At 43.9% G+C, this 27397-nt stretch overlaps 1 protein-coding gene across 9 annotated transcripts in view; it reads left to right on the top strand.

Moving 5' to 3' along the window:
* Positions 1-27397, top strand: part of LOC106595289 (POU domain, class 2, transcription factor 2) — a 103871-nt gene that overhangs the window by 66881 nt on the left and 9593 nt on the right. For 3 of the 9 annotated variants that reach the window (XM_045718730.1, XM_045718729.1, XM_045718737.1), the window contains exons 2-11: positions 14000-14065; positions 14201-14235; positions 15395-15451; positions 15803-15922; positions 16165-16509; positions 18219-18318; positions 18593-18684; positions 18852-18995; positions 19126-19267; positions 22743-22891. In XM_045718730.1, coding sequence (XP_045574686.1) covers positions 14000-14065; positions 14201-14235; positions 15395-15451; positions 15803-15922; positions 16165-16509; positions 18219-18318; positions 18593-18684; positions 18852-18995; positions 19126-19267; positions 22743-22891 — 1250 coding nt within the window. Of the gene's footprint in view, positions 1-581; positions 846-13999; positions 14066-14200; positions 14236-15394; positions 15452-15802; positions 15923-16164; positions 16510-18218; positions 18319-18592; positions 18685-18851; positions 18996-19125; positions 19268-22742; positions 22892-27397 lie in introns of those variants that run through there. The other 6 variants (XM_045718732.1, XM_045718731.1, XM_045718736.1 and 3 more) reach the window with 4 other exon arrangements.

Here is a 27397-nt window from a genome sequence, read left to right as displayed (position 1 = left end):
GGTAAATTATCTTAGTGTGGCAGACCATTTTTCCTACTTTAACCTACAAAAGGTTGAAACAAAACAAATGATCTTGATGCATTTCCTGGGTAAGCAAAATCAGCTTGAAACAAGTAAATGCATTTTCTGGGTGAGCGAGATCAACTCTAAACAAGTAATGTTCAATTAATTATCTCAATACAATACAAAAAAATCTAGGTAGAATATCCTTTTTTTGCGGTGTGACTGCAGTAGTGTCAGCCATAGGGTTGTTTTCGCTGAGCTGTGAGTGACAGTTTCCAGACACACTGTCACTTTCCACTGACTGTCTTCCCCCTCTTCTTTCTCCTCTATTTCTTAGATCTCATCCTCTCCCACTCTTTAACCTCGCGTGTCCCCCTTTCTCTTTCTGCCCCCACTTCCTACTCTTCTTTTGTTTACTTCCTCTTCTCTTTCTCTCTCTCTCTCAGGATGTGGGGAGGGGGTGGGGCATGTGTGGGGGCGTGGATAACAAGAGGGAGGAGAATGATTTTTATCACTCCTCCGTTGGGTTCCAGTGAGAGAGAGAGAGAGAGAGAGATAGATAGATAGATAGATAGATAGATAGATAGATAGATAGATAGATAGATAGATAGATAGATAGATAGATAGATAGATAGATAGATAGATAGATAGATAGATAGATAGATAGATAGATAGATAGATAGATAGATAGATAGATAGATAGATAGATAGATAGATAGATAGATAGATAGATAGATAGATAGATAGATAGATAGAGAAAGAAGGGGACTCAGACACTCAGACAGATATGACCAAGACAGCAGCTCTAGCAACCATGGACTTCTGCAATATGTGGGTAGAAGGTGAGTCTGTGCCTCTCCCTGCCTTCATTAGCACGGCCCAATTAAGCTCGCCGTGTGTGTGTTTTTGTGTGTGTGTGTGTGTGTCTGTCTGTGTGTGTGTGTGTATCTGGGCTGAGCCAATTGATTAGCACCACTGGGTCTAACGAGCATGGCTAATTAGAGCACATCAAAGAGAGGGAGATGGATGGATGGAGGGAGGGAGGAGAGGAGAGGATGGAGGTGTGGATGTCTGTCGCAGGCAGAGAGAAAGGTCAGATGTGTCTCTCCAGGGTGGACAGGGATGCAGTGTGTGTGTGTGTGTGTGTTTTCTCCTATCCCTTGTCATTACAACTGTTTAAACAGAGAACCTAAAGCTACACTTTAGTTATGTGTCCTACATAACAGCATTAGAAGTGGTCTTTAGACTTTACACTTTAGTTATGTGTCCTACATAACAGCATTAGAAGTGATCTTTAGACTTTACACTTTAGTTATGTGTCCTACATAACAGCATTAGAAGTGATCTTTAGACTTTACACTTTAGTTATGTGTCCTACATAACAGCATTAGAAGTGATCTTTAGACTTTACACTTTAGTTATGTGTCCTACATAACAGCATTAGAAGTGGTCTTTAGACTTTACACTTTAGTTATGTGTCCTACATAACAGCATTAGAAGTGGTCTTTAGACTTTACACTTTAGTTATGTGTCCTACATAACAGCATTAGAAGTGATCTTTAGACTTTACACTTTAGTTATGTGTCCTACATAACAGCATTAGAAGTGATCTTTAGACTTTACACTTTAGTTATGTGTCCTACATAACAGCATTAGAAGTGGTCTTTAGACTACATATAGATTATCACGTTTTAATTTCAAATTAAGAGATGATAGAGAAATAGTTTCTCAAAAATACATTCACAGGAAATGATTAATCAGTAACAGAAAAACCTATCAACAAACATCAATAGTATTACTGAATGTCATGAATAGTCAGGTACAGATAACATCACAGAGAATCATTTACGGTATGTGTGTGTGTATTCATTTGATGGGAATGATTCATGCGATGAAGCACCTTGTCACTTCTCACATCGACATGGACAGTGATGAATTGGGCTTTTTAAAACCAACCCCTCTGTACATTCCTGTGACCAGACCATGGTGACCAGACCATGGTGACGGGATGACACATCATATTGTGGTGACCATGTAGTACAACATCACCGCTGGATAGAGAAGGATGTTACTCAGGTGAATAGTTGACTTGACGGGGGAACTACAGCGTCTCATCTATGCTTTGAATTGCACACAGACAACACAGTTGATTGTCAGTATTCATTGAGAATACACCAGTCATAATGTTAGGGTTTCAGTGTGCAGTTTGTTAACTGACAGGATTAGCACACAACACTACTGACCTGCCAGAGTTTCACTGACAGTTGTAGTCAAATGACTCTACACTTTTGTCATTGAATGATTTCATAGCAATAGTGAAATATGAATGGGAAGTTTAAAAGTTTCATCAGTAGACTTAATTTCCCAGACCCCCCTTGGCGCCAGCGTGATCTCCTTAAGCAGGAAGTGAAGGTTCAGTTGAGGTCAGTTTCACCCAAAATACCCCTGGGAGAACACACCATAGAAACAGAATGCATAGAACATGTAATGAAAAGGCATATCATGCTGTGCACTATGCAACCGTATACAGCAGTTTACAGTACAGGTTGTGAGACTGTCCTATCTAGACATCCATTTCTATGGCACATACATACACCTATTTGTTAGGTGGTGAAAAGGCTTCTGAGAATAGCTTGTCTTGTTCCAACGGCAGCAAGAGGAGAGACTATAAAGGCTGACATGTGTCAGTAGTTATGTGTCTTACAGTGGGGCAGTTCATGACGGTTTGATGTAATCACAGAGAATGTTGCCAGTGCTGCGATAGTACAATATTATGGGCCTACTGAGCCGTTCCTTATGTATCAGAGTAAAGATACCATGTATCTAAACCACCACCAGAAAACCTCAGCTACTGCAGTTTTGTCAGTGTCACGTGATACAGTGAGGGAAAAACGTATTTGATCCCCTGCTGATTTTGTACGTTTGCCCACTGATAAAGAAAGGATATAATTTTAATGGTAGGTTTATTTGAACAGTGAGAGACAGAATAACAACAAAAATATTCCGAAAAATGCATGTCGAAAATGTTAGAAATTGATTTGCATTTTAATGAGGGAAATTATTATTGTTATTCAAATACGTTTTTTCCCTCACTGTAGGTGCCCATGTTAGTATTATTACAGCACCTATTGATAGATTACATTGACAGTATTTCTCTGTGTGCGGGCGGGCGGGCGTGCAGGCGTGCGTGCAGGTAGCCTAGCAGTTAAGAGAGTTGGGCCAGTAACCCAAAGGTCGCTGGTTCAAATCTGTGAGCCAACTAGGTGAAAAATGTGCCCTTGAGCAAGGCACTTAACCCGAATTGCTCCTGTAAATTGCTCTGGATAAGAGCGTCTGCTAAATGACTCAAATGTCTGTCTGTGTGTTGTGCGACATTGACAAAGCATCAGAGTAATATTAATAGTCTCACTGACAGTAAGTGTTGGGTTTAGCACTGCGTTCAAGATGGTGTGAGCTAGGGGAAGTAGAGGGGGAAGTGAGAGAGACATACAACACACCATGATACACCATATACCACTAACACTGTATATACACTACTACCCTCACTACATACCACTAACACTGTATATACACTACTACCCTCACTTCATACCACTAACACTGTATATACACTACTACCCTCACTACATACCACTAACACTGTATATACACTACTACCCTCACTACATACCACTAACACTGTATATACACTACTACCCTCACTACATACCACTATCACTGTATATACACTACTACCCTCACTACATACCACTAACACTGTATATACACTACTACTCTCACTATATACCACTAACACTGTATATACACTACTACTACCCTCACTACATACCACTAACACTGTATATACACTACTACATACCACTAACACTGTATATACACTACTACCCACACTACATACCAATAACACTGTATATTCACTACTACCCTCACTACATACCACTAACACTGTATATACACTACTACCCTCACTACATACCACTAACACTGTATATACACTACAACCGTCACTACATACCACTAACACTGTATATACACTACATACCACTAACACTGTATATACACTACATACCACTAACACTGTATATACACTACATACCACTAACACTGTATATACACTACTACCCTCACTACATACCACTAACACTGTATATACACTACTACCCTCACTACATACCACTAACACTGTATATACACATACCACTAACACTGTATATACACTACTACCCTCACTGCATACCACTAACACTATATATACACATACCACTAACACTGTTTATACACTACTACCCTCACTACATACCACTAACACTGTATATACACATACCACTAACACTGTATATACACTACTACCCTCACTATATACCACTAACTGTATATACACTACTACCCTCACTACATACCAATAACACTGTATGTACACCTCTACCCTCACTACATACCACTAACACTGAATATACACTAGTACCCTCACTTCATACCACTAACACTGTATATATACTAATACCCTCACTACATACCACTAACACTGTATATACACTACTACCCTCACTTCATACCACTAACACTGTATATACACTACTACCCTCACTACATACCACTAACACTGTATATACACTACTACCCTCACTTCATACCACTAACACTGTATGTACACCTCTACCCTCACTACATACCACTAATATTGTATATATACTACTACCCTCACTACATACCACTAACACTGAATATACACTAGTACCCTCACTTCATACCACTAACACTGTATATATACTAATACCCTCACTACATACCACTAACACTGTATATACACTACTACCCTCACTACATACCACTAACACTGTATATACACTACTACCCTCACTACATACCAATAACACTGTATATACACTACTACCCTCACTATATACCACTAACACTGTATGTACACCTCTACCCTCACTACATACCACTAATATTGTATATATACTACTACCCTCACTACATACCACTAACACTGAATATACACTAGTACCCTCACTTCATACCACTAACACTGTATATATACTAATACCCTCACTACATACCACTAACACTGTATATACACTACTACCCTCACTACATACCACTAACACTGTATATACACTACTACCCTCACTACATACCACTAACACTGTATATACACTACTACCCTCACTACATACCACTAACACTGTATATACACTACTACCCTCACTACATACCACTAACACTGCATATACACTACTACCCTCACTACATACCACTAACACTGTATATACACTAATACCCTCACTACATACCACTAACACTGTATATACACTACTACCCGCACTGCATACCACTAACACTGTATATACACTACTACCCTCACTACATACCACTAACACTGTATATACACTACTACCCTCACTACATACCACTAACACTGTATATACACTACTACCCTCACTACATACCACTAACACTATATTATATACACTACTACCCTCACTATATACCACTAACACTGTATTATATACACTACTACCCTCACTACATACCACTAACACTGTATACACACTACTACATACCACTAACACCGTATATGTACTACTACTCTCACTACATACCACTAACACTGTATATATACTACTACCCCCTAATACCCTCGTAAAACTGACCATCCTATCAATCTTCGACTTCGGCGATGTCATCTATAAAATAGCCTCCACCACTCTACTCAACAAGTTGTATGCAGTCTATCACAGTGCCATCCGTTTTGTCACCAAAGCCCCATATATTACCCACCACTACGACCTGTACGCTCTCGTTGGCTGGCCATCGCTTTATACTCGTCGGCAAACCCACTGGCTCCAGGTCATCAACAAGTCTCTGCTAGGTAAAGTCCCCCCTTATCTCAGCTCACTGGTCACCATAGCAGCACCCACCTGTAGCACGCGCTCCAGCAGGTATATTTCACTGGTCACCCCCAAAGACAATTCCTACTTTGGCTGCCTTTCTTTCCAGTTCTCTGCTGCCAATGACTGGAACAAACTGCAAAAATCACTGAAGCTGGAGACTCTTACCTCCCTCACTAGCTTTAAGCACCAGCTGTCAGAGCAGCTCACAGATCACTGCACCTGTACATAACCCATCTGTAAACAGCTCATCCAACTACCTCATCCCCATACTGTATTTATTTATTTATCTTGCTCCTTTCCCCCCCAGTATCTCTACTTGCACATTCATCTTCCTCACATCTACCATTCCAGTGTCTAATTGCTATATTGTAATTACTTTGCCACCATGGCCTATTTATTGCCTTACCTCCCTTATCTTACCTCATTTGCAGTCACTGTATATAGATTTTTCTTTTTTCAACAGTATTATTGACTGTATGTTTGTTTATTCCATGTGTAACTCTGTGTTGTTGTATGTGTCGAACTGCTGTGCTTTATTTTGGCCAGGTCGCAGTTGTAAATGAGAACTTGTTCTCAACTAGCCTACCTGGTTAAATAAAGGTCAAATAAATAAAAATATATATACACTACTACCCTCACTACATACCACTAACACTGTATATACACTACTACCCTCACTACATACCACTAACACTGTATATACACTACTACCCTCACTACATACCACTAACACTGTATATACACTACTACCCTATATACGGGGGGCCAGCACAGAAAAGAAATGTATGAAATGTATGCATTCACTACTGTAAGTCGCTCTGGATAAGATCGTCTGCTAAATGACTAAAATGTACATGTAAATATACCACTAACACTGTATATACACTACATACCACTAACACTGTATATACACCTCTACCCTCACTACATACCACTAACACTGTATATACACTACTACCCTCACTGCATACCACTAACACTGTATATACACTACTACCCTCACTACATACCACTAACACTGTATATACACTACTACCCTCACTACATACCACTAACACTGTATATACACTACTACCCTCACTACATACCACTAACACTGTATATACACTACTACCCTCACTACATACCACTAACACTGTATATACACTACTACCCTCACTATATACCACTAACATTAAATTGCTTCCTCATATCTGAGTTGTTCGGACTAAATTAAGATATGGAGAAAATCTGTCTATTTTAGAGGGATCCTTCCTGTGGTTAGATCTGAAGTGCATGTCATTGGTGAGGAACAGCCAATGGGCTTTTCTGTCTGACCACTGCTTCCCCTAGCAGACCCTGTGTTTGTAGAAAAAAAACTCCTGACTGTCACAAGCAATATACTGCCCCTGCCTTCCTCTGTTCTGTGTTAACCAGCCTGGATATAGCTTGTTCAATATACTGCCCCTGCCTTCCTCTGTTCTGTGTTAACCAGCCTGGATATAGCTTGTTCAATATACTGCCCCTGCCTTCCTCTGTTCTGTGTTAACCAGCCTGGATATAGCTTGTTCAATATACTGCCCCTGCCTTCCTCTGTTCTGTGTTAACCAGCCTGGATATAGCTTGTTCAATATACTGCCCCTGCCTTCCTCTGTTCTGTGTTAACCAGCCTGGATATAGCTTGTTCAATATACTGCCCCTACCTTCCTCTGTTCTGTGTTAACCAGCCTGGATATAGCTTGTTCAATATACTGCCCCTGCCTTTCTCTGTTCTGTGTTAACCAGCCTGGATATAGCTTGTTCAATATACTGCCCCTGCCTTCCTCTGTTCTGTGTTAACCAGCCTGGATATAGCTTGTTCAATATACTGCCCCTACCTTCCTCTGTTCTGTGTTAACCAGCCTGGATATAGCTTGTTCAATATACTGCCCCTGCCTTTCTCTGTTCTGTGTTAACCAGCCTGGATATAGCTTGTTCAATATACTGCCCCTGCCTTCCTCTGTTCTGTGTTAACCAGCCTGGATATAGCTTGTTCAATATACTGCCCCTGCCTTCCTCTGTTCTGTGTTAACCAGCCTGGATATAGCTTGTTCAATATACTGCCCCTGCCTTCCTCTGTTCTGTGTTAACCAGCCTGGATATAGCTTGTTCAATATACTGCCCCTGCCTTCCTCTGTTCTGTGTTAACCAGCCTGGATATAGCTTGTTCAATATACTGCCCCTGCCTTCCTCTGTTCTGTGTTAACCAGCCTGGATATAGCTTGTTCAATATACTGCCCCTGCCTTCCTCTGTTCTGTGTTAACCAGCCTGGATATAGCTTGTTCAATATACTGCCCCTGCCTTCCTCTGTTCTGTGTTAACCAGCCTGGATATAGCTTGTTCAATATACTGCCCCTACCTTCCTCTGTTCTGTGTTAACCAGCCTGGATATAGCTTGTTCAATATACTGCCCCTGCCTTCCTCTGTTCTGTGTTAACCAGCCTGGATATAGCTTGTTCAATATACTGCCCCTGCCTTCCTCTGTTCTGTGTTAACCAGCCTGGATATAGCTTGTTCAATATACTGCCCCTGCCTTCCTCTGTTCTGTGTTAACCAGCCTGGATATAGCTTGTTCAATATACTGCCCCTGCCTTCCTCTGTTCTGTGTTAACCAGCCTGGATATAGCTTGTTCAATATACTGCCCCTACCTTCCTCTGTTCTGTGTTAACCAGCCTGGATATAGCTTGTTCAATATACTGCCCCTGCCTTCCTCTGTTCTGTGTTAACCAGCCTGGATATAGCTTGTTCAATATACTGCCCCTGCCTTCCTCTGTTCTGTGTTAACCAGCCTGGATATAGCTTGTTCAATATACTGCCCCTGCCTTTCTCTGTTCTGTGTTAACCAGCCTGGATATAGCTTGTTCAATATACTGCCCCTGCCTTCCTCTGTTCTGTGTTAACCAGCCTGGATATAGCTTGTTCAATATACTTCCCCTACCTTCCTCTGTTCTGTGTTAACCAGCCTGGATATAGCTTGTTCAATATACTGCCCCTGCCTTTCTCTGTTCTGTGTTAACCAGCCTGGATATAGCTTGTTCAATATACTGCCCCTGCCTTCCTCTGTTCTGTGTTAACCAGCCTGGATATAGCTTGTTCAATATACTGCCCCTGCCTTCCTCTGTTCTGTGTTAACCAGCCTGGATATAGCTTGTTCAATATACTGCCCCTGCCTTCCTCTGTTCTGTGTTAACCAGCCTGGATATAGCTTGTTCAATATACTGCCCCTGCCTTCCTCTGTTCTGTGTTAACCAGCCTGGATATAGCTTGTTCAATATACTGCCCCTGCCTTCCTCTGTTCTGTGTTAACCAGCCTGGATATAGCTTGTTCAATATACTGCCCCTGCCTTCCTCTGTTCTGTGTTAACCAGCCTGGATATAGCTTGTTCAATATACTGCCCCTGCCTTCCTCTGTTCTGTGTTAACCAGCCTGGATATAGCTTGTTCAATATACTGCCCCTGCCTTCCTCTGTTCTGTGTTAACCAGCCTGGATATAGCTTGTTCAATATACTGCCCCTGCCTTCCTCTGTTCTGTGTTAACCAGCCTGGATATAGCTTGTTCAATATACTGCCCCTACCTTCCTCTGTTCTGTGTTAACCAGCCTGGATATAGCTTGTTCAATATACTGCCCCTGCCTTCCTCTGTTCTGTGTTAACCAGCCTGGATATAGCTTGTTCAATATACTGCCCCTACCTTCCTCTGTTCTGTGTTAACCAGCCTGGATATAGCTTGTTCAATATACTGCCCCTGCCTTCCTCTGTTCTGTGTTAACCAGCCTGGATATAGCTTGTTCAATATACTGCCCCTGCCTTCCTCTGTTCTGTGTTAACCAGCCTGGATATAGCTTGTTCAATATACTGCCCCTGCCTTCCTCTGTTCTGTGTTAACCAGCCTGGATATAGCTTGTTCAATATACTGCCCCTGCCTTCCTCTGTTCTGTGTTAACCAGCCTGGATATAGCTTGTTCAGACATCTGGGCCTCGATGGTTTTCATTGGTTTGGTTTAACTGATTCAGACCTGGGTCTCCAGGCAAGTGGACTCTCTGGCCAATCAACAACATGAATCAATCATTGAACTACTGTGGAGAAATGAACCCCAGCAGCTCTACAGACATTGAGGCCTGGTATTGAATAGCCTTGTTGCTATTCAATACACTACATGTCAATAATAGTGTCCTAGACCGCTGCGCTCCTGAGTGGCGCAGCAGTCTTAAGGCACTGCATCTCAGTGCTAGAGGCGTTACTACCGACCCTGGTTCGATTCCAGGCTGTATTACAACGGGCCATGATTGGGAGTCCCATAGGAAGGTGCACAATTGGTCCAGCGTTGTTAGGATTTGGCCGGGGTAGGCCGTCATTGTAAATAAGAATTTGTTCTTAACTGACTTGCCTAGTTAAATAAAATAAATAACATTTAGTAATTGTTGGTAAATGTGTTCAGTGTCTCACTACTACCCCCTATTGGTTGGTAATTGGTCCTGCTCAGAGTATGTGAGTGGAGCGGTCAGAAATCAAGCTCATAGCTGTTGGAGCGGTGACTACTTGGACCTACCAAACCAAATGATTTGAATGAAAAGTATTTTAATAAACATGAAAAGGGGAATGTGAGAAGCGCTTATAATATTAAATAGGCTACATGTCATATTAAACAGCATCTAAACACTCTAAACAGGTCTGGAGCCAGATAGGGAGCCTAAGAAGGAACGGAAACGAATTATTTAGGCTATATTATTTAATTATTTCAAGGCTATAGCCTACAAAGAAATACATTGTGAAGCATTTGCGAGCGCGACACACTAGGCTGGTAGGGAGTCAATGACATTAAGCACTCAACATTTAAACAACATTTTGTTGTATTAAAAATAAATCATTATACTCTATAAATTGAGCATATAGGCTGTGACTAACTTACAAATTAAATGAAAAATGCCTTATTAAATCAAATCAAATGTTATTGATCACATACGCATGGTTAGCAGATGTTAGTGCAGCGAAATGCTTGTGAAGGACTAGAAGCGAGGCAGCCCTCTGTCAGCGCCATCTTTCTATCAGGCTCAGTCTACAGTGCCTTTGAATTCATTTTTAGAAACACCAGTTTGGCCAGTCTGTGGCTTCTGTCTCAAGCGATGGTTCCTGGAGAGCAGGCCAGCAGCAGAGAATATCCTCTCTACACCTGCAGAGCCACTGGGGATGATAAACACTCTGTTGGCCACCCCAGGCTGGGCAGAGATGCAGAGTTGTTTGAAATGTTTTCTATAGGTAGGCCTTAAGGTTTATAGGCAAAATATGCCAGGCCTATTGGGCCAAAATCAATTATGCCTATTGTATTGATAATAGAACAAAAAGTTACGAAAACATTTAAGAAATCCGATTTTTTGTTTATAAATACTTTGATACAATGACAGACTTAGTTATCTACCCACCTTGTTCCTTTCTTTTAGCATGCGCACATAGTAAGTACACCATCATGCTTTTGGGATATATGTCTTTTCAGATTCCACAATGATTCTTTAGTTGTGGACATTACATCACCACACTCCCTCTCTTCTTTGTTGTGGACATTACATCACCACACTCCCTCTCTTCTTTGTTGTGGACATTACATCACCACACTCCCTCTCTTCTTTGTTGTGGACATTACATCACCACACTCCCTCTCTTCTTTGTTGTGGACATTACATCACCACACTCCCTCTCTTCTTTGTTGTGGACATTACATCACCACACTCCCTCTCTTCTTTGTTGTGGTCATTACATCACCACACTCCCTCTCTTCTTTGTTGTGGACATTACATCACCACACTCCCTCTCTTCTTTGTTGTGGTCATTACATCACCACACTTCCTCTCTTCTTTGATTACATCACCACACTCCCTCTCTTCTTTGTTGTGGTCATTACATCACCACACTCCCTCTCTTCTTTGTTGTGGACATTACATCACCACACTCCCTCTCTTCTTTGTTGTGGACATTACATCACCACACTCCCTCTCTTCTTTGTTGTGGTCATTACATCACCACACTCCCTCTCTTCTTTGTTGTGGTCATTACATCACCACACTCCCTCTCTTCTTTGTTGTGGTCATTACATTACCACACTCCCTCTCTTCTTTGTTGTGGTCATTACATCACCACACTCCCTCTCTTCTTTGTTGTGGTCATTACATCACCACACTCCCTCTCTTCTTTGTTGTGGTCATTACATCACCACACTCCCTCTCTTCTTTGTTGTGGTCATTACATCACCACACTTCCTCTCTTGCTCTTGGTCCTCATCTTTGTCACCTTGATTTTGCACATGCGTGTTTGATAAGTTTCTTTATGAAAATATTTAGCAAACTCCATGACAGTAGCTAAAGCAAGGGACTATAGCAGCAGACAAATGCATGCTGGGCCGGGCAGGCCCTGAGCTCCTGAAGTGAGCGCTACTGGAGCACTATTGGAGCTAAATTGGAGCGGGCTAGAAGGCCAACACTCCAGCCTTTGGGAATCTCGCTCCAGGCTCCAGTTAAATTGGGCACACTCAGCACCCCTCCACTCACATACTGTGGTCCTGCTCCATAGCTCAGAGGCCAATACAAGGGAAGTCTCTGTAGTACTATGCCATTACTCATATACAGTACCAGTCAGAAGTTTGAACACCTACTCATTCAAGGGCTTTTCCTTTATTTTTACTATTTTCTACATTGTAGAATAATAGTGAAGACATCAAACTTTTGACTGGTACTGTAGATAATAACCTGTTACGGACATAGTAGCTTACTTAGTCTGTTGGTTGTATTTGTTAATTTGTGTTGTCGTTTCACAGTTTCATTTTGTTATGACTTGAAAAGGTGAAACTGGATTTTGTCATCTTTGAGAATAAAAAAACAAGCATTTATGTTACTCTGAGCACTCATCCTATATACTGGAACCGAGAGAGAGAGAGGGGGGAGAAGTGATAGAGAGAACTGTGAGGAAGGGGGAGAGAGAGAGAGAGAGAGGGGGGAGAAGTGATAGAGAGAACTGTGAGGAAGGGGGAGAGAGAGAGGGGGGGGGAGAAGTGATAGAGAGAACTGTGAGGAAGGGGGAGAGAGAGAGGAATGTTTTTAATAATGCAGGTGGCAGATATAATTAGTTGTTCGTTGGGTGGATTTGCATGTTTTCATAAAAGGGAAGTTGGTGTGAGGGAGGGAGTGTGTCAGCAAAGACCAGTGTCTGTGTAGATATTGTGGCTTCTCATAAGTAGTTAATACAGTAACTGCCAAATGAAACATCTGTTACGGTAACTTATTTTAAAAATAATTAACTTAACATAATTCACTTTTTATTTTATTTACAGTGAATTGTGTACCCCTCACCGCCCCTCTCTCGCTCTCTATCTCTTTAAATCTTTCTACCCGCCCCAGCCCACTCTCCCATTCCACCCCGTGTTCCTCCTCTCTCTTTCCCTCCCTCTCCCCCTCACACCCCTTGATTCTCTGTCTATGGGGACAGTCCCAGCCCTGACTGACTGTCTGTACAGTAGAGAGGAGAGGAGAGGAGAGGAAGGAGGAAGTGTTGTGGTGTAGTATAGCGGGGTGGGGTGTGGTGTGGTGTAATGATGACACTACAGTGAGTAACATCAGTATAGAGGTGTCTAGTAGGGTTCTGTTCCCACTCAAACCTCTGTAGCACCTATTGTTAGACCAAACAAACACCTCTGTACATATAGGAAAGAATGAACGGAGGCTGCACAGCAAAACATATCACCGCATACACAAAAGCCAATACTGCGGTGTGATCTCATTTCAGCACCCGTAGCATCAACCGAAAGCATTTGCACTTTCTATTTTTTCTATTGCTATGTGATTATCTGTATAATGCTTCAACTGAACCTGAACATGCTGACTCACATGTCATTAGTCATTAAACCTAATCATCTGCTCTCTCCGTCTCTCTCCTTTCTCCCTCTCTCTCTCTCTCTCTCTCTCTCTCTCTCTCTCTCTCTCTCTCTTTGTCTCTGTCTCTCTCGGTCTCTCTCTCCCTCTCTCTGTCTCTCCCTCCCTCTGTATTTCTCTGTCTCTCTCTTGCTCTCCCTCTCTCTCTCTCGTTCCCATAGAAATCAGGATGTCAAAGCCAGTTGAGGTTGAGAACACAGGGGCTGACTCTCCAATGGAGAGCACAGGTATTTGTCTGTCTGTCGTGTGTGTGTGTGTGTGTGTGTGTGTGTGTGTGTGTGTGTGTGTGTGTGTGTGTGTGTGTGTGTGTGTGTGTGTGTGTGTGTGATGAATTTCTAATTGTTTCCTATCCCCCCACACAGACTCAGAGAGGAATGGTCCTGACTCAAATCATCAGGTTAGTGTCTGCTTGGTTCTTCACCTTCATTTCAGTACTGATATCACTGGTAATATACTGTGCATTCAGACCCCTTGACTTTTTCCACATTTTGTTACTTTACAGACTTATTCTAAAATTGCTAAAATTTGTTTTTTTCCCCCCTCGTCAAGCTACACACAATACCGCATAATGACAAAGCAAAAACAGTTTTTTAGAAATGTTTGCAAATGTATTAAAAATAAATAACTGAAATATCAGACCCTTTACTCAGTACTTTGTTGAAGCACCTTTGGCAGCGATTACAGCCTCAAGTCTTCTTGAGCTACAAGCTACAAGCTTGGCACACCTATATTTGAGGAGTTTCTCCCATTCTTCTCTGCAGATCCTCTCAAGCTCTGTCAGGTTGGATGTGGAGCATCGCTGCACAGCTATTTTCAGGTCTCACCAGAGATGTTCGATCGGGTTTAAGTCCGGGCTCTGGCTGGGCCACTCAAGGATATTCAGAGGCTTGTCCCGAAGCCACTCCTGCGTTGTCTTGGCTGTGTGCTTAGGGTCATTGTCCTGTTGGAAGGTGAACCTTCGCCCCAGCCTGAGGTCCTGAGCGCTCTGGAGCAGGTTTTCATCAAGGAGCTCTCTGTACTTTGCTCCATTCATTTTCCCTCGATCCGGACTAGTCTCCCAGTCCCTGCCGCTGAAAAACATCCCCACAGCATGATGCTGCTGCCACCACTATGCTTCACCATAGAGATGGTGCCAGGTTTCCTCCAGACGTGACGCTTGGCAATCATGTTTCTCATGGTCTGAGAGTCTTTAGGTTTTGGCAAACTCCAAGCGGGCTGTCATGTGCCTTTTACTGAGGAGTGGCTGAATGGTGGAGTGCTGCAGAGATGGTTGTCCTTCTGGAAGGTTCTCCTATCTCCACAGAGGAACTCTGGAGCTCTGTCAGATTGTGTAGATTGATGAGGAAAAAAGTACATTTGATCAATTTTAGAATAAGGTTGTAATGTAACAAAATGTGGAAAAGGTCAAGGGGTCTGAATACTTTCCGAATGCGCTGTACCATTAGGAAACATAATAATCAGTTAGTCATGTTCAATGGTGACAATCATGCAGCAGTCTAGTCTTTTTTATGATCATTTATGTTTATCTGTACTGATGGTTCTTGTCCTTATTACAGCTTCAGCAGATGAAAATCAGTCCCTTTCACCTTTCTCCAACCCTCAGCAGCAACAAGGTGTGTGTGTGTGTGTGTGTGTGTGTGTGTGTGTGTGTGTGTGTGTGTGTGTGTGTGTGTGTGTGTGTGTGTGTGTGTGTGTGTGTGTGTGTGTGTGTGTGTGTGTACATGTGTGTTTTGTGTGGCCACACTATAGAGTATTTTGCAACATTTGCATACAGATTGACAGGTATGCAAAACAGTCAGACTAGCCAGTTTGGACATGCCCATTCCAGGAAGAAGGGATGACTATCCCTTGTTTCTAAAGAAAAGGCAGGCACCTTCCTGTTTGGCATGCAGGTTACCACAGCAGACAGAGCAGAACAGTCAGCTTCGTTTAACTGTATCCCTCGTTCTCTCTCCTCCTCTCAGAATAAGATGGAAGAATGTGGTGAGATGTCCCCGGGCCCTCCTCCCCACCACAGCCACGCCCCCTCACAGACGCCCCTCCCACACACACAGCTCATGCTGACTGGCTCCCAACTGGCAGGGGTAAGACAAGGAGGAAGAGGCTTAACAAACAAAACACACATTGATGCACACTCTCAAAAACACAGACACATGCTTATTGTCTGGCTTGAGTTCACTGCTTTATACTTTATTCCTTTTCTCTGCTCTTTCACATACCCTCTGCATCTCTCTGCCCTCCCTCCCTCCCTCCCCTTCTTTCTCTCTCTGTTCCTCTCTCGCTCTCTTTCTCTGTGTCTCTCTCTCGCTTGGTGTCCCTTTCTCAGTTGACGGCTCTCTTGCCGGCTCAGCAGCAGTTGTTACTGCAGCAGGCTCAGGCTCAGCTTCTAGCTGCAGCTGTGCAGCAGTCTGTTCAGCAGTCCAACGCAGCTCACGCAGCTCACGCAGCTCATGCAGCCCACGCAGCCGCCCAAGCCAATCAGCAAGCTCAGGCAGCCGCAGCAGCCAATCAACATGCCCAGCAACAGCAGGCGGGACAGACAGGGCAGCAGGGCCAATCACAGCCCCAGGGACAGGGACAGAGCACACAGGAACAGACAGGTCAACCTGTCCCTGTCCCGCCCACTCATCCCCAGCTCACCCTCTCTCAGCCAATTCAGCTCACCGCCCAGGTACTGACAACCAATCACAAGGCACATCCTGGCTGGGAAGAGGTGGGGAAGGGTCTTGATTCAGGAGACAGTCTGGGATCCTCCGTTTTATTGATCTTTTCTTTTATTGCTTGTGTTGCTCTGCTGTTCTTTCAGTCTTTTCTCTTGGCCTCTATATGAAGGGGTTGTTTTCATTTGTTCTCTGTACATCTGTGTTCTCTCCACTCTGACCCCTCTGTTCTCTCCATCTCTGACCCCTCTGTTCTCTCCATCTCTGATCCCTCTGTTCTCTCCATCTCTGATCCCTCTGTTCTCTCCATCTCTGATCCCTCTGTTCTCTCCATCTCTGATCCCTCTGTTCTCTCCATCTGACCCCTCTGTTCTCTCCATCTCTGACCCCTCTGTTCTCTCCATCTGACCCCTCTGTTCTCTCCATCTCTGATCCCTCTGTTCTCTCCATCTGACCCCTCTGTTCTCTCCATCTGACCCCTCTGTTCTCTCCATCTCTGACCCCTCTGTTCTCTCCATCTCTGATCCCTCTGTTCTCTCCATCTGACCCCTCTGTTCTCTCCATCTCTGACCCCTCTGTTCTCTCCATCTCTGACCCATCTGTTCTCTCCATCTCTGTTCTCTCCATCTCTGATCCCTCTGTTCTCTCCATCTCTGATCCCTCTGTTCTCTCCATCTCTGACCCCTCTGTTCTCTCCATCTCTGACCCCTCTGTTCTCTCCATCTCTGATCCCTCTGTTCTCTCCATCTCTGATCCCTCTGTTCTCTCCATCTCTGATCCCTCTGTTCTCTCCATCTCTGACCCCTCTGTTCTCTCCATCTCTGACCCCTCTGTTCTCTCCATCTCTGATCCCTCTGTTCTCTCCATCTCTGATCCCTCTGTTCTCTCCATCTGACCCCTCTGTTCTCTCCATCTCTGATCCCTCTGTTCTCTCCATCTCTGATCCCTCTGTTCTCTCCATCTCTGATCCCTCTGTTCTCTCCATCTCTGATCCCTCTGTTCTCTCCATCTGACCCCTCTGTTCTCTCCATCTCTGATCCCTCTGTTCTCTCCATCTCTGATCCCTCTGTTCTCTCCATCTCTGACCTCTCTGTTCTCTCCATCTCTGACCTCTCTGTTCTCTCCATCTCTGACCCCTCTGTTCTCTCCATCTCTGATCCCTCCATCTATGATCCCTCTGTTCTCTCCATCTCTGACCCATCTGTTCTCTCCATCTCTGACCCCTCTGTTCTCTCCATCTCTGACCCCTGTTCTCTCCATCTGACCCCTCTGTTCTCTCCATCTCTGACCCCTCTGTTCTCTCCATCTCTGATCCCTCTGTTCTCTCCATCTCTGATCCCTCTGTTCTCTCCATCTGACCCCTCTGTTCTCTCCATCTCTGACCCCTCTGTTCTCTCCATCTCTGACCCCTCTGTTCTCTCCATCTCTGACCCCTCTGTTCTCTCCATCTCTGATCCCTCTGTTCTCTCCATCTCTGATCCCTCTGTTCTCTCCATCTGACCCCTCTGTTCTCTCCATCTCTGACCCCTCTGTTCTCTCCATCTCTGACCCCTCTGTTCTCTCCATCTGACCCCTCTGTTCTCTCCATCTCTGACCCCTCTGTTCTCTCCATCTCTGATCCCTCTGTTCTCTCCATCTCTGACCCCTCTGTTCTCTCCATCTCTGACCCCTCTGTTCTCTCCATCTCTGATCTCTGTTCTGTCTTCCTGTCTCCCTGCAGGACATCCAGCAGTTGTTGCAGCTGCAGCAGTTGGTTCTGGTACCAGGACACCACCTGCAGTCTCCTCAGTTCCTCCTCCAACAGCACCAAGGGCAGCAAGGTGGGCTCCTCGCACTAGCCACTACCACTGGTTCTATTCTATTGGGACAGTGCCCTGAAGATGGGCTGTAGATGTTCCAACTATCAACAAACAGATTTCATTTATTTAGAAGTGCCAACTGTTAACAACCATTAACAGGTTCTTCAACTGTCTAATACTAGAATGCCTATTGGATTCTCTGATCGACCATGGAGCTTTGTGGAATATTACATGTGTTGTTTGTTCACATAACTGATCATAGGCCTACTGATTCCCTCACTTCTTCACTCCTCAGGACTGCTATCAACACCAAATCTGATTCAGCTACCTCAACAAAACCAAGGGAGCCTCCTGTCCGCTCCCACCAGGCTGGGGCTCCAAGCACAGGTAGGACAACAGAGGAAACACCCAGGCTTTGAGAGAGGCTACAGGCCCGGCTCTTTCCAACAAACATCTCTTCTCATCATTCTGTCATATCCAGTAAACGCCTCTCTTCTGCTATATAATTCTCGCTCTCCCACTCTCTTTTTCCTCCTCCCCCTCTCCCCCTGTAGAGAGACAAGACTATGGAGGGCAGTGGGGTCATGACCTCTGTGTCCTCTGTGACCTCTCACCCCGAGGAGCCCAGTGACCTGGAGGAACTGGAGGTGTTCGCCCGCACCTTCAAACAGAGACGCATCAAACTGGGCTTTACACAGGTACGCCTTTCTGTGTGTGTGTGTGTGTGTGTGTGTGTGTGTGTGTGTGTGTGTGTGTGTGTGTGTGTGTGTGTGTGTGTGTGTGTGTGTGTGCTAACTCCCTGTTTTCCTCCCTCCCTCGCTCTCTCAGGGTGACGTGGGAATGGCCATGGGGAAGCTATATGGGAATGATTTCAGCCAGACCACCATCTCTCGCTTCGAGGCCCTCAACCTGAGCTTTAAGAACATGTGTAAACTCAAACCACTACTGGAGAAGTGGCTCAATGATGCAGGTGAGAGGGGAGGGTGGGGGATGAAGGAGAGGACGGGAGGATGGGAGGGGAGGAGAGAGGAGAGGGAGGATGGGAGGGGAGGAGAGAGGAGAGGGAGGATGGGAGGGGAGGAGAGAGGAGAGGGAGGAGAGAGGAGAGGGAGGATGGGAGGGGAGAGAGAGGAGAGGGAGGATGGGAGGGGAGGAGAGAGGAGAGGGAGGATGGGAGGGGAGGAGAGAGGAGAGGGAGGATGGGAGGGGGAGGAGAGAGGAGAGGGAGGATGGGAGGGGAGGAGAGAGGAGAGGGAGGGGAGGAGAGAGGAGAGGGAGGATGGGAGGGGAGGAGAGAGGAGAGGGAGGGGAGGAGAGAGGAGGGGGGAGGATGGGAGGGGAGAGGAGGGGGAGGATGGGAGGGGGGGGAGAGGAGAAGGAGGATGGGAGGGGGAGGATGGGAGGGGAGAGGAGAGGAGGGGGAGGATGGGAGGGGAGGGGAGAGGAGAAGGAGGATGGGAGGGGAGGGGAGGAGAGAGGAGGTGAGGGAATTGGTAAAGGAGAAAGGTGTATGACACTTTGAATCAATCAATACATCAGTTGATTAATTAACCAATCCCCAAGTTGCATTAATCTGGAGAATGAATGAAACTTTATTTGTAAAAAATGTTTCAACTCTTTTTATTGGTATTTCTTTTCACAGTTATAGGAAACAATGCTTGAAATACAGTACATTGCACATGGTTTTATACATTCGATATACCATGGAAATGAGGTAGGAATGTATATGCCCATACAAAAATATAAAAGACTTAAGTAATACATTCATAACAAAACATTAGAAACAACAAACATGGCTCATCTTCAAAACGAATAGAACAATTATAATAATAAGACAGGCTAATATTAAACATTCACAAAGGTGAGATTAAATACAAAGCTAGTGTCTCTACACAGGTAAAGAAAGGTTGCCACATTTTGTAGAATTTGTCAGAAGAAGGGTATATTTTATCTTCTCCAATTTACTGAAGTGTAAGAGATCTTTAATCCACACGAAATGAGGAGGAGAGGGCGACTTCCACAGAAGTAAAATCAACCTTCTTGCCAACAAAGGCTACAAAGTCAGATGTGTGTTTTGGTAGTGTTATAGTATCAGGTATTACCCCAAATAATGATGTTATGGCAGTAGTTGCAAAAGGTACCTGTAATACTTTAGATATGGTATCAAAGATGGCAGACCACTAGTTATGTAGAGAAGAGCAGGACCAAAACATACGTATTAATGAAGCAGGAACTTGCCGACACCTGTCGTAAACAGTGTGGACATCAGGATAGATGTTAGAAAGCCTGAGTTTAGTCCAGTGAGTGTGGTGGAGGATTTTGCATTGGATCAAACCATGTTTGGCACAAATAGAAGAGGAGTGGACATGATGCAGAATACCTTCCCATGTGTCATCAGTCAACTCTGTTTACCCTGATGAAGACAGCTTGTCTGTGGAAACGTTGGTTATTAGGTTATTACATTATTGCATCTGAGCCCCTAGAGTGTGCGGCTCACCTTTTCTTTTCCGGGTGTTCTACTCATCTAGCCAGCACCTCGCCTAAACAGGTGTTCTACTCCTCTAGCCAGCACCTCGCCTAAACAGGTGTTCTACTCCTCTAGCCAGCACCTCGCCTAAACAGGTGTTCTACTCCTCTAGCCAGCACCTCACCTAAACAGGTGTTCTACTCCTCTAGCCAGCACCTCGCCTAAACAGGTGTTCTACTCCTCTAGCCAGCACCTCGCCTAAACAGGTGTTCTACTCCTCTAGCCAGCACCTCGCCTAAACAGGTGTTCTACTCCTCTAGCCAGCACCTCGCCTAAACAGGTGTTCTACTCCTCTAGCCAGCACCTCGCCTAAACAGGTGTTCTACTCCTCTAGCCAGCACCTCGCCTAAACAGGTGTTCTACTCCTCTAGCCAGCACCTCGCCTAAACAGGTGTTCTACTCCTCTAGCCAGCACCTCGCCTAAACAGGTGTTCTACTCCTCTAGCCAGCACCTCGCCTAAACAGGTGTTCTACTCATCTAGCCAGCACCTCGCCTAAACAGGTGTTCTACTCCTCTAGCCAGCACCTCGCCTAAACAGGTGTTCTACTCCTCTAGCCAGCACCTCGCCTAAACAGGTGTTCTACTCATCTAGCCAGCACCTCGCCTAAACAGGTGTTCTACTCCTCTAGCCAGCACCTCGCCTAAACAGGTGTTCTACTCCTCTAGCCAGCACCTCGCCTAAACAGGTGTTCTACTCCTCTAGCCAGCACCTCGCCTAAACAGGTGATCTACTCCTCTAGCCAGCACCTCACCTAAACAGGTGTGCGTTTCTTTCGCCTCTAGATTCATCAGTCAACTCATCACCTAGATCCTGTTCCCATAAAGTTTTAATAGCTGCGAATGAAGGATTGTGAAGAGAGGAAATTTGATCATAGCTATAAGAAATAATACCTTTTACTGTTGGGGATGGTGGGATAAATGCATCAGTGGGAGGCCCACAGGAAGACTGGGGAATTGAGAGGTCATGTCATGGACAAAGCTGCGCACTTGTAGATATCTAAAGAAATTACTATTCGGAAGGTGGAATTTATCTGAGAGTTGTTGGAAAGATGCAAACGTGCCGTCAATAACGTTATTTCTGAGTAGAGGGGCCCTTGCAAACCAAAGTGATGTCTAAACTGGTTCCAGATCTTGAGAGTGGTTTTTACTAAAATGTTTTAGGTATAACTTGAAGTAGCAGAATGAATAGGGGAATGTGCCAAAGCAATCAGTGAAGATGGCATACATGAGGAAGATTCTATCTTCAACCATGCTGGAATGATATGTTTGGTATCTACACGGATCAAGTACTGAATTACACGGAAGTTCCAGACTTCCAGATGAAGTGGGAGATAATCCCATCTAGTTTGCGGAAAAAGATTTGGAAATAAAAATAGGTTCACATTGAAAGAGGTAGGAGAATTTAGGAAGGGTATTCATTTTAACCGAATTAATTCGACCAGCTAATGATAGGGGGAGTAGTGACCATCGTTCAAAATGTTTCTCCACCAGAGTAAGGAGGAGTAAAGTTAACCTTTTTAAGGCTATCAAATTTGTCTATGACATGTACCCCCAAGTATGTACATTTGTTGAGAACTACTCTGAATGAAAATGTGTGTAATGGGTAGTTACGAGCTGCCACATTTAAATGGAAAAGCTTGCTCTTATTCAGGTTTAACTTGTAACCAGAGACTAGCCAAATGCATTAAGAACAGATAGCACAATGGGTAAGGATACATCGGGGTTTGAGATATAGAGAAGCAAGTCATCAGCATAAAGTGAAACCCTTCGTTTGATGTCGCCTCTGAACACTCTCGTTACATGTGGGTTGGATCTGATTGAATGTAACCTTGAGTTAATGAAGATATATCTGTAGAATGAGGATACCAGTTTGTGTGATTTTAAATCATCCCACTAATCAATCTCTCTGTTTGACAGAGACCATGTCCACAGACAGTACTATGCCCAGCCCCAGCTCTCTGTCCTCTTCCTCAATGGGCTTTGAGGGCCTGCCGGGCCGACGCAGGAAGAAAAGAACCAGCATCGAGACTAACGTCCGCGTGGCCCTGGAGAGAGCCTTCATCACGGTGAGAGACATGACAAATTGTCGTGGAAATTCTACACAGGGACAATCAGCGCGATGGAGAGGTTCCAACCAACTCAATGCACCAAGTACACATGTCAATCAGGAGCTCCACCTGGGGCAGCCCCGTAACGTTTGGGATGCATTTTGAAGGAGGGAAACCCTAATACACAAATAAACTATATAATCTAAGATGGAGAATCGTTATTGTCTTTACCGGAGATAAACAAAAAGAACGCGCTCTCTCGGCCATGCACTTGGAAACACTACAGCCAAAATGGGAGCCACTTAGAAAAACTACAACTTTTCGCTCATTTTTCCAAAAACCAGCCTGAAACTCTTTCTAAAGAATGTTGGCATCTAGTGGAAGCCCTAGGAACTGCAATCGGGGACGATTTCGCCCTATTATAAAAGTACCAGCCATTTCTTTGATGGTTTGTCCTCGGGCTTTTGCCTGCCATTTCAGTTCTGTTATACTCACAGACATTATTGTAACAGTTTTAGAAACTTTAGAGTGTGTTCTATCCAAATCTACCAATTATATGCATATCCTAGCTTCTGGGCCTGAGTAGCAGGCAGTTTACTTTGGGCACGCTTTTCATCCGGACGTCAAAATACCGCCCCCTATCCCAAAGAAGTTAACAACTGGATCCGGGTACAAATATAATATATGGTCTCAATAACTGCTCTCCTAAGGCACCTGCCTCAGGAAGCCTTTCAAATGTAAAATCATTGATAAACATGTAAAAAAACTTGGTAGTGGACATTCCATCAGTCCTGGAAGAAAGAAAATAAACTTAATCAGGTTTACTGCTCTTGTAATCATTGTCATTTTGACCTGTTGCATTGACATACAGTTCTGTACAAAATGTCCCTGGGACATAAACTAGTCAAAATATGAAACCTGTTGTTTATCAAATCTGCTAGGACCTTCAAAAGGTTGGTGCTGGCTTATCAGCTCAATATTCGGTACTAAAACATTTACTTGAATCTACTTCAGTTCTGGACACAGTTCCACGTAATGGAAACAGATTATAGTTTTAGATGACATTACTTACTTAAATCACTGGTGCTACCCAAACTATAGAATTGATTAATAATAATTGGAAATTGTCAAAAGCGTGTCTTATTCAATTATTATTACCTCTGTCCCAAATTTAAATCAATCAGTTTATTATCCAGATTTCAATCAGCTTAACACGTCCTTTCCACACTCACACAACTTTCAAATCCACATTCACTTATTCCCAAACACACTCAGTAATCACCCTTATTACTCCATGTGCATCTTCAACGATTCTCCTGTCAATACTACCTATGCACCATATGTATCTTTCTATACATATAGAATAGCCTCATATTCGGAATTAATACTCTCTTCTTTCATATCTCCATACAGAATCCCTATATAACGTTATACATCTTTAGTTATTCATGTCCACACCACTAGCAACGATCACAGTGCAGCAGCCCGAGAGGTACACATATCATATTCTCAAGGAAATCTCAGTGTCCGGGGGCATCAATGAATATTGTTACAGCACTTACCCATCTCAGCTGTTACTCTCTCAAACTTTTCAATTGCTTCTCCTGTCAGTGCTCACTGTCTGTAGATCGATGGGTGGTGGTGGATGCCATATGTATCTTCAACAGTTCCCAGTGGTTCTCGACCACAGACACTTCTCTAATAAATGCCTACAGACAATTGTCAGTGGGGCCTCTGCCCTCACTCAAGCCTTCTCCTAAGACTAGCTTGCCGTTACTTCCTATACATATATAACAACCGTAGATAACATTATAGATTGAAGAATTCAGATCACAGAACTAGTTGGGGCATTCTTTCAGACACGCACCTCTTTCACACTCTCACATCCACATTCACTTCATTCTATTACTTGACTTAGGACTAGTGGTAGCCTCCTCCATTTAGATCTTTAGTTTTATTGGTTTTATTAGTATTTTTTCTATTTTTATACAAATTCATTTAAATTTACTTCCTGAAATCAGAAGACGCATCCCTCAATTGTTCGCGGATGATGTGTCTCCTCCTGGGAAGCTCACAGTAAGGGTCTGGGCTGGTCTTGTCATCTTTTGGTCAGATGAGAATTTCCCTCACGCTTCATAAAATATGCCATCGGTTTACCTCGCAGACCCCCACTGAAAAGCTCCGCAGGCAGATTCAATCATCCTGTTTGTTGACGCCAAATTATTGTGGAAATTCTACACAGGGACACTCAAAGCCAATCTTAAATGAATCATTGGTTATTATCAGCGCGCTGAAGAGGTTCCAACCAACTCAATGCACCAAGTACACATGTCAATCAGGAGCTCCACCCGGGGCAGTGCCGTTAGTTCTCTTAAAGACGGACAAATTATATTTGCATATTTTAGCTTGTTCATCATTCATAATTAACGTTTGCTTCCTTCATGTGACCGACCAATACTGGTTCATGCATGTGACGGACCAATACCTCATGAGGCTTCTTCTCTCTAAGCTGAGAACATGAAACTCAGATATCCCTTTCTCAAATCAAGGTTCTGGGCATACTGCCAAATTGCAGATACTGATGCACATGGAGTAATAAGGCTGATTACTGAGTGTGTTTGGGAATAGTACTAAGTGAATGTGGCAGTAGCATAGGTAGTAACGACAGAAGAATCTTTGATATGAAAGAAGAGAGTATTATTTTCAAATATGAGACTATTCTATATGTATAGAAAGATACAGTGGGGGGGGGGGGGGGAGTATTTGATCCCCTGCTGATTTTGTACGTTTGTCCACTTACAAAGAAATGATCGGTCTATAATTTTAATGGTAGGTTTACTTGAACAGTGAGAGACAGAACAACATCAAAAATCCTAAAAAACGCATGTAAAAAATGTTATAAAATGATTTGCATTTCAATGAGGGAAATACGTATTTGACCCCTCTGCAAAACATGACTTAGTACTTGGTGGCAAAACCCTTGTTGGCAATCACAGAGGTCAGACGTTTCTTGTAGTTGGCCACCAGGTTTGCACACAACTCAGGAGGGATTTTGTCCCACTCCTCTTTGCAGATCTTTTTGAGGCTGACGTTTGGCAACTCGAACCTTCAGCTCCCTCCACAGATTTTCTATGGGATTAAGGTCTGGAGACTGGCTAAGCCACTCCAGGACCTTAATGTGCTTCTTCTTGAGCCACTCCTTTGTTGCCTTGGCCGTGTGTTTTGGGTCATTGTCATGCTGGAATACCCATCCACGACCCATTTTCAATGCCCTGGCTGAGGGAAGGATGTTCTCACCCAAGATTTGACGGTACATGGCCCCGTCTATCGTCCCTTTGATGCGGTGAAGTTGTCCTGTCCCCTTAGCAGAAAAACACCCCCAAAGCATAGTTTCCACCCACATGTTTGACGGTGGAGATGGTGTTCTTGGGGTCATAGGCAGCATTCCTCCTCCTCCAAACACGGCGAGTTGAGTTGATGCCAAAAAGCTCCATTTTGGTCCCATCTGACCACAACACTTTCACCAGTTAACCTCTGAATCATTCAGATGTTCATTGGCAAACTTCAGACGGGCATACATATGTATTCTTGAGCAGGGGGACCTTGCGGGCGCTGCAGGATTTCAGTCCTTCACGGCGTAGTGTGTTACCAATTGTTTTCTGGGTGACTATGGTCCCAGCTGCCTTGAGATCATTGACAAGATCCTCCCGTGTAGTTCTGGGCCGATTCCTCACTGTTCTCATGATCATTGCAACCCCACGAGGTGAAATCTTGCATGGAGCCCCAGGCCGAGGGATATTGACAGTTCTTTTGTGTTTCTTCCATTTGCGAATAATCGCACCAAATGTTGTCACCTTCTCACCAAGCTGCTTGGCGATGTTCTTGTAGCCCATTCCAGCCTTGTGTAGGTCTACAATCTTGTCCCTGACATCCTTGGAGAGCTCCTTGGTCTTGGCCATGGTGGAGAGTTTGGAATCTGATTGATTGATTGCTTCTGTGTACAGGTGTCTTTTTTACAGGTAACAAGCTGCGGTTAGGAGCACTCCCTTTAAGAGTGTGCTCCTAATCTCAGCTCGTTACCTGTATAAAAGACACCTGGGAGCCAGAAATCTTTCTGATTGAGAGGGGGTCAAATACTTATTTCCCTCATTAAAATGCAAATCAATTTATAACATTTTGGGCATGCGTTTTTGTGGATATTTTTGTTGTTATTCTGTCTCTCACTGTACAAATAAACCTACCATTAACATTATAGACTGATCCTTTCTTTATCAGTGAGCAAACGTACAAAATCAGCAGGGGATCAAATACTTTTTTCCCCCACTGTACATATGGTGCATAGGTAGTAACGACAGGAGAATCGTTGAAGATGCACATGGAGTAATGAGGGTGATTACTGAGTGTGTTTGGGAATAGTACTAAGTGAATGTGGATTTGAAAGTTGTGTGACTGATTTGTTCAGTCACTTGCATGAACACAGAAATTGGTTATTAGAAAAGCACAAACATAAACATTTCCATCACA

Source organism: Salmo salar, chromosome ssa05 (assembly GCF_905237065.1).
Source record: "Salmo salar chromosome ssa05, Ssal_v3.1, whole genome shotgun sequence".
Lineage (NCBI taxonomy): Eukaryota > Metazoa > Chordata > Actinopteri > Salmoniformes > Salmonidae > Salmo > Salmo salar.
Note: the sequence above shows the minus strand (reverse complement) of the source record. Positions and strands in the feature narration are given on the sequence as shown.